The sequence below is a fragment of the Chiloscyllium punctatum genome, chromosome 22 (genome assembly GCF_047496795.1).
Source record: "Chiloscyllium punctatum isolate Juve2018m chromosome 22, sChiPun1.3, whole genome shotgun sequence".
In the NCBI taxonomy this organism is placed as follows: domain Eukaryota; kingdom Metazoa; phylum Chordata; class Chondrichthyes; order Orectolobiformes; family Hemiscylliidae; genus Chiloscyllium; species Chiloscyllium punctatum.
In genome coordinates, this window is record NC_092760.1 from 35,325,078 (window position 1) to 35,332,723 (window position 7,646).

Genomic DNA, 7,646 nt, shown 5'->3' on the forward strand with positions numbered 1-7,646 from the left:
CGAGGACATGCAGGTCCTTGGCCTTCTCCACCGCCCGCTCCCTCACCACCCAATGCCTGGAGGAAGAACGCCTCATCTTCCGCCTTGGAACACATGGCATCAATGTGGATTTCACCTGTTTCCATATTTCCCCTTCCCGCACCTCACCCCAGCTCCAGCCTTCCAGCTCAGCACCGCCCTCAATACCTGTCCTACCTGCCAATCTTCCTTTCCACCTATCCACTCCACCCTCCTCTCTGACCTATCACCTCCATCCCCACCCCCATTCACCCATTCTACGCTATTTTCCTGCTCCTCGGATGCTGCCTAACCTACTGTGCTTCTCCAGCACACACTCTGATCTAGCCCAAAGTGGCAATCAGCAGATCCAGACAGTTCCTGTGTTGCCAGTAGATTCCATTTTAGAGTTCTGTTCACAAGTCAATTTATACACAAACTAGTACGCAATGCAGGAGAGTATAAAATAGTTATTTGTAAGTACGGGAAACTTTTCTATAGTGGATCTCCAAAATTTCGCCACTATACAGAATTGCAAATATGTGACCCTCTATACCCAAGTAGTTAAATCTTCGCCATGGTTTCAATCACTTTTGGGTGCCCATGCAGAGGGAGTATGGTACAATAAACAGCATGAAGGATCATTGGGTGGAGCGGTATCATCACTGCTGGTAGAAATGTTTTGATAAATCTAAATTATTATAAGTTATATTTAAGTTTTCATTAGGGACTGTGTAATAAACAGCAGCAAAGTGTGTGGTAGGTGAGGTGTAGTAGTGCCTGGTGCCGCCAGGTTTCGCTGTAGCGGGAGGACAGCGGGGGGAACAGCAGGAGGAGGAGGAGGAGGAGAGTGAGCGGAGCCCGGAGTCCCATCGGACCGAGGCTGAGATGGCGAGGAGAGTGATGTGAGTGGGAGCGGGGGAAGGGGAACGGGGTGTGCAACTCCAGCCTTGACTCAGCGGTGCCGCCGGAGTCGGTGAAGGTGTGCGCGGCCCACTCGATTACCCGGCCCCGGGGCTCGGCATGAAAGCTCAGGCCCAGGTCCAAGTTCCTCAATCGGAAAATTGTAAACAGCCCGCGTTACACAGACAACCTTCAACCCCCCCCCCCCCACCCCGCGACACCCCCCCCACCCCGACATCCCCACCCCCCCCCCCGCCACACCCCCCGTACCCCTGTACTTCCCCCCCCCACCCCCGACACCCCCCCCCCACCCCCGACACCCCCCCCACCCCCGACACCCCCCCCACCCCCGACACCCCCCCCACCCCCGACACCCCCCACCCCCGTACCCCACCCCCCCCACCCCCGTACCCCACCACCGACGTACCCCCCCCACCCCCGTACCCCCCACCACGCCGTACCACCCCCAGCCCCGTACCCCCTCCCCCCGCACCCCCCCTCTCCACCCCCCTCCCCCCCTCCCCTCCCCCCCCCTTGTCCCCGTCCCCCCCTTGTCCCCGTCCCCCCCTCGTGTCCCCCCCCCCCCTCGTGTCCCCCCCCCCCCTCGTGTCCCCCCTCCCCCCCCTCTTGTCCCCCTCCCCCCCCCGCTCGTGTCCCCCTCCCCCCCGTCCCCCTCCCCCCCCCCCACCCCCCCGTCCCCCTCCCCCCCGTCCCCCCCCCACCCCCCCATCCCCCTCCCCCCCGTCCCCCTCCCCCCCCGTCCCCCTCCCCCCCCGTCCCCCTCCCCCCCCCACCCGTCCCCCTCCCCCCCCCGTCCCCCTCCCCCCCCCGTCCCCCTCCCCCCCCCGTCCCCCTCCCCCCCCCCGTCCCCCTCCCCCCCCGTCCCCCTCCCACCCCCGTCCCCCTCCCCCCCCTCGTCCTCGTCCCCCTCCCCACCCTCGTCCTCGTCCCCCTCCCCTCCCCTCGTCCCCCTCCCCTCCCCTCGTCCCCCTCCCCTCGTCCCCCTCCCCTCCCCTCGTCCCCCTCCCTCGTCCCCCTCCCCCCTCCCTCGTCCCCCTCCCCCCTCCCCCTCCCTCGTCCCCCTCCCCCCTCCCCCCCCGCTCACCCCTCCCCCCACCCCCCACCGTTCCCCCCCATCGTTCCCCCCCCCACCGTTCCCACCGTCCCCCCCCCCGTCCCCTCGTTCCCCCCCCCGTCCCCTCCCCCCCCGTCCCCTCCCCCCCCGTCCCCTCCCCCCCCCCCGTTCCCCCCCCCTCGTTCCCCCCCCCCCCCTCGTTCCCCCCCCCCCGTCTCCTCGTCCCCCCCCCCGTCCCCTCGTCCCCCCCCCCGTCCCCTCGTTCCCCCCCCCCCGTCCCCTCGTTCCCCCCCCCCGTCCCCTCGTTCCCCCCCCCCGTCCCCTCGTTCCCCCCCCCCCGTCCCCTCGTTCCCCCCCCCCCCGTCCCCTCGTTCCCCCCCCCCCCCGTCCCCTCGTTCCCCCCCCCCCGTCCCCTCGTTCCCCCCCCGTCCCCTCGTTCCCCCCCCGTCCCCTCGTTCCCCCCCCCCGTCCCCTCGTTCCCCCCCCCGTCCCCTCGTTCCCCCCCCCGTCCCCTCGTTGCCCCCCCACGTCCCCTCGTTCCCCCCCCACGTCCCCTCGTTCCCCCCCCACGTCCCCTCGTTCCCCCCCCCGTCCCCTCGTTCCCCCCCCTCGTTTCCCCCCCCCGTCCCCTCGTTTCCCCCCCCCGTCCCCCTCGTTTCCCCCCCCCGTCCCCTCGTTTCCCCCCCCCCGTCCCCTCGTTCCCCCCCCGTCCCCTCGTTCCCCCCCCTCGTTCCCCCCCCCTCGTTCCCCCCCCCGTCCCCTCGTTTCCCCCCCCCCCCCGTCCCCTCGTTTCCCCCCCCCCCGTCCCCTCGTTCCCCCCCCCCCCCCCCGTCCCCTCGTTCCCCCCCCCCCCCGTCCCCTCGTTCTCCCCCCCCGTCCCCTCGTTCCCCCCCTCGTTCCCCCCCCCGTCCCCTCGTTCTCCCCCCCCGTCCCCTCGTTCTCCCCCCCCCGTCCCCTCGTTCCCCGTCCCCTCGTTCCCCCCCCCCTTCCCCTCGTTCCCCCCCCCCCGTCCCCTCGTTCCCCCCACCCCGTCCCCTCGTTCCCCCCACCCCGTCCCCTCGTTCCCCCCCCCTCTCCGTCCCCTCCCTCCGTCCCCCCCGTCCCCTCCCTCCGTCCCCCCGTCCCCTCCCTCCGTCCCCCCGTCCCCTCCCTCCGTCCCCCCGTCCCCTCCCTCCGTCCCCTCGTCCCCCCCACCGCCCCCTCGTCACCCCCCACCGCCCCCTCGTCCCCCCCCCACCGCCCCCCTCGTCCCCCCCTCAGCCCCCTCGTCCCCCCCTCCGCCCCCTCGTCCCCCCCTCCGCCCCCTCGTCCCCCCCCTCCCCCCTGTCCCCCTCTCCCCCCTGTCCCCCTCTCCCGCCCCCTCTCCCCCCTGTCCCCCTCTCCCGCCCCCTCTCCCCCCTGTCCCCCTCTCTCCCGCCCCCTCTCCCCCCTGTCCCCCTCTCCCCCCTGTCCCCCTGTCCCCCTCTCCCCCCTGTCCCCCTCTCCCCCCCTGTCCCCCTCTCCCCCCTGTCCCCCTCTCCCGCCCCCTCTCCCGCCCCCCTCTCCCGCCCCCCTCTCCCGCCCCCTCTCCCGCCCCCTCTCCCGCCCCCCTCTCCCGCCCCCTCTCCCGCCCCCTCTCCCGCCCCCTCTCCCGCCCCCGCCCCCGCCCCCGCCCTCTCCCGCCCCCGCCCTCTCCCGCCCCCGCCCTCTCCCGCCCCCGCCCTCTCCCGCCCCCGCCCTCTCCCGCCCCCGCCCTCTCCCGCCCCCGCCCTCTCCCGCCCCCGCCCTCTCCCGCCCCCGCCCTCTCCCGCCCCCGCCCTCTCCCGCCCCCGCCCTCCCCCGCCCCCGCCCTCCCCCGCCCCCGCCCTCCCCCGCCCCCGCCCTCCCCCGCCCCCGCCCTCCCCCGCCCCCGCCCTCTCCCGCCCCCGCCCTCTCCCGCCCCCGCCCTCTCCCGCCCCCGCCCCCTCGCCCGCGCCCGCGCCCCCGCCCTCTCCCGCCCCCGCCCTCTCCCGCCCCCGCCCCCGCCCCCCGCCCTCTCTCCCGCCCCCCGCCCTCTCCCGCCCCCGCCCTCTCCCGCCCCCGCCCTCTCCCGCCCCCGCCCTCTCCCGCCCCCGCCCTCTCCCGCCCCCGCCCTCTCCCGCCCCCGCCCTCTCCCGCCCCCGCCCTCTCCCGCCCCCCGCCCTCTCCCGCCCCCGCCCTCTCCCGCCCCCGCCCTCTCCCGCCCCCGCCCTCTCCCGCCCCCGCCCTCTCCCGCCCCCGCCCTCTCCCGCCCCCCGCCCTCTCCCGCCCCCCGCCCCTCTCCCGCCCCCGCCCTCTCCCGCCCCCGCCCTCTCCCGCCCCCGCCCTCTCCCGCCCCCGCCCTCTCCCGCCCCCGCCCTCTCCCGCCCCCGCCCTCTCCCGCCCGCCCCCGCCCGCCCCCGCCCCCCGCCCGCCCCCGCCCCCGCCCGCCCCCGCCCCCCGCCCGCCCCCGCCCCCCCGCCCGCCCCCCGCCCTCCCCCGCCCCCGCCCTCCCCCGCCCCCGCCCTCCCCCGCCCCCGCCCTCCCCCGCCCCCGCCCTCCCCCGCCCCCGCCCTCCCCCGCCCCCGCCCTCCCCCGCCCCCGCCCTCCCCCGCCCCCGCCCTCCCCCGCCCCCGCCCTCCCCCGCCCCCGCCCTCTCCCGCCCCCGCCCTCTCCCGCCCCCGCCCTCTCCCGCCCCCGCCCTCTCCCGCCCCCGCCCTCTCCCGCCCCCGCCCTCTCCCGCCCCCGCCCCCGCCCTCTCCCGCCCCCGCCCTCTCCCGCCCCCGCCCTCTCCCGCCCCCGCCCTCTCCCGCCCCCGCCCTCTCCCGCCCCCGCCCTCTCCCGCCCCGCCCCCTCCCCCGCCCGCGCCCCCGCCCTCTCCCGCCCCCCGCCCTCTCCCGCCCCCGCCCCCGCCCCCGCCCCCGCCCTCTCCCTCTCCCTCTCCCTCTCCCCCGCCCCCGCCCTCTCCCGCCCCCGCCCTCTCCCGCCCCCGCCCTCTCCCGCCCCCGCCCTCTCCCGCCCCCGCCCTCTCCCGCCCCCGCCCTCTCCCGCCCCCGCCCTCTCCCGCCCCCCGCCCCCGCCCTCTCCCGCCCCCGCCCTCCCCCGCCCCCGCCCTCCCCCGCCCCCGCCCGCCCCCGCCCTCCCCCGCCCCCGCCCTCCCCCGCCCCCGCCCTCCCCCGCCCCCGCCCTCCCCCGCCCCCCGCCCTCCCCCGCCCCCGCCCTCTCCCGCCCCCGCCCTCTCCCGCCCCCGCCCTCTCCCGCCCCCGCCCTCTCCCGCCCCCGCCCTCTCCCGCCCCCGCCCTCTCCCGCCCCCGCCCCCTCCCCCGCCCCGCGCCCCCGCCCGCGCCCCCGCCCTCTCCCGCCCCCGCCCTCTCCCGCCCCCGCCCCCGCCCCCGCCCTCTCTCCCGCCCCCGCCCTCTCCCGCCCCCGCCCTCTCCCGCCCTCTCCCGCCCCCGCCCTCTCCCGCCCCCCGCCCTCTCCCGCCCCCGCCCCTCTCCCGCCCCCGCCCTCTCCCCGCCCCCGCCCTCTCCCGCCCCCGCCCTCTCCCGCCCCCTCTCCCGCCCCCTCTCCCGCCCCCTCTCCCGCCCCCTCTCCCGCCCCCTCTCCCGCCCCCTCTCCCGCCCCCGCTCCCGCCCCCGCTCCCGCCCCCGCTCCCCGCCCCCGCTCCCGCCCCCGCCCCCGCCCCCGCCCCCGCCCCCGCCCCCGCCCCCGCCCCCGCCCCCGCCCCCGCTCCCGCCCCCCCGCTCCCGCCCCCGCTCCCGCCCCCTCTCCCGCCCCCTCTCCCGCCCCCTCTCCCGCCCCCTCTCCCGCCCCCTCTCCCGCCCCCTCTCCCGCCCCCCGCCCCCCGCCCCCGCCCCCGCCCCCGCCCCCGCCCCCGCCCCCGCCCCCTCTCCCGCCCCCCTCTCCCGCCCCCTCTCCCGCCCCCTCTCCCGCCCCCTCTCCCGCCCCCTCTCCCGCCCCCTCTCCCGCCCCCTCTCCCGCCCCCCGCCCCCGCCCCCTCTCCCGCCCCCGCCCCCGCCCCCTCTCCCGCCCCCGCCCCCTCTCCCGCCCCCTCTCCCGCCCCCTCTCCCGCCCCCTCTCCCGCCCCCGCCCCCCGCCCCCTCCCCCGCCCCCTCCCCCGCCCCCTCCCCCGCCCCCCTCCCCCGCCCCCTCCCCCGCCCCCTCCCCCGCCCCCGCCCCCGCCCCCGCCCCCGCCCCCGCCCCCGCCCCCCGCCCCCGCCCCCGCCCCCGCCCACGCCCCCGCCCTCTCCCGCCCCCGCCCTCTCCCGCCCCCGCCCCCGCCCCCGCCCTCTCCCCCGCCCCCGCCCTCTCCCCCGCCCCCTCCCTCTCCCCCGCCCTCTCCCTCTCCCTCTCCCTCTCCCGCCCTCTCCCTCTCCCTCTCCCTCTCCCGCCCCCGCCCCCGCCCCCGCCCCCGCCCCCGCCCTCTCCCGCCCCCGCCCCCGCCCCCTCCCGCCCCCGCCCGCCCCCGCCCCCTCCCCCTCCCCCTCCCTCTCCCTCTCCCCCCCCGCCCGCCCCCGCCCCCGCCCCCGCCCTCGCCCCCGCCCCCGCCCCCGCCCTCTCCCTCTCCCGCCCTCTCCCTCTCCCGCCCTCTCCCTCTCCCTCTCCCTCTCCCTCTCCCTCTCCCTCTCCCCGCCCCCGCCCCCCGCCCTCTCCTTCTCCCTCTCCCGCCCCCGCCCTCTCCTTCTCCCTCTCCCGCCTCCGCCCTCTCCTTCTCCCTCCCCCTCCCGCCCCCGCCGTCTCCCTCCCCCTCCCTCCCCCGCCCCCGCCGTCTCCCTCCCCCTCCCTCCCCCGCCCCCGCCGTCTCCCTCCCCCTCCCTCCCCCGCCCCCGCCGTCTCCCTCCCCCTCCCTCCCCCGCCCCCGCCGTCTCCCTCCCCCTCCCTCCCCCGCCCCCGCCGTCTCCCTCCCCCTCCCTCCCCCGCCCCCGCCCTCTCCCTCTCCCTCGCCCGCTCCCGCCCCCGCCCCGCTCCCGCCCCCCGCCCGCTCCCGCCCCCCGCCCTCTCCCGCCCCCGCCCTCTCCCGCCCCCGCCCTCTCCCGCCCCCGCCCTCTCCCGCCCCCGCCCTCTCCCGCCCCCGCCCTCTCCCGCCCCCCGCCCTCTCCCGCCCCCGCCCTCTCCCGCCCCCGCCCTCTCCCGCCCCCGCCCTCTCCCGCCCCCGCCCTCTCCCGCCCCCGCCCTCTCCCGCCCCCGCCCTCTCCCGCCCCCGCCCTCTCCCGCCCCCGCCCTCTCCCGCCCCCGCCCTCTCCCGCCCCCGCCTCTCCCGCCCCCGCCCTCTCCCGCCCCCGCCCTCTCCCGCCCCCGCCCTCTCCGCCCCCGCCCTCTCCCGCCCCCGCCCTCTCCCGCCCCCGCCCTCTCCCGCCCCCGCCCTCTCCCGCCCCCGCCCTCTCCCGCCCCCCGCCCTCTCCCGCCCCCGCCCTCTCCCGCCCCCGCCCTCTCCCGCCCCCCGCCCTCTCCCGCCCCCGCCCTCTCCCGCCCCCGCCTCTCCCGCCCCCGCCCTCTCCCGCCCCCGCCCTCTCCCGCCCCCGCCCTCTCCCGCCCCCCGCCCTCTCCCGCCCCCGCCCTCTCCCGCCCCCCGCCCTCTCCCGCCCCCGCCCTCTCCCGCCCCCCGCCCTCTCCCGCCCCCGCCCTCTCCCGCCCCCGCCCTCTCCCCCGCCCCCGCCCTCTCCCGCCCCCGCCCTCTCCCGCCCCCGCCCTCTCC

The 7,646-nt window shown here is 80.7% G+C and overlaps 1 protein-coding gene across 4 annotated transcripts in view; it reads left to right on the top strand.

The window, feature by feature from the left end:
- The first annotated feature begins 808 nt into the window (after window positions 1–808).
- Window positions 809–7,646, top strand: part of mrpl23 (mitochondrial ribosomal protein L23) — a 94,334-nt gene continuing 87,496 nt past the window's right edge. For all 4 annotated transcript variants that reach the window (XM_072592012.1, XM_072592008.1, XM_072592011.1 and 1 more), the window contains exon 1: window positions 809–902. In XM_072592012.1, the coding sequence (XP_072448113.1) occupies window positions 886–902 (17 nt within the window). In that variant the 5' untranslated portion in view covers window positions 809–885. The remainder of the gene's footprint in view (window positions 903–7,646) is intronic.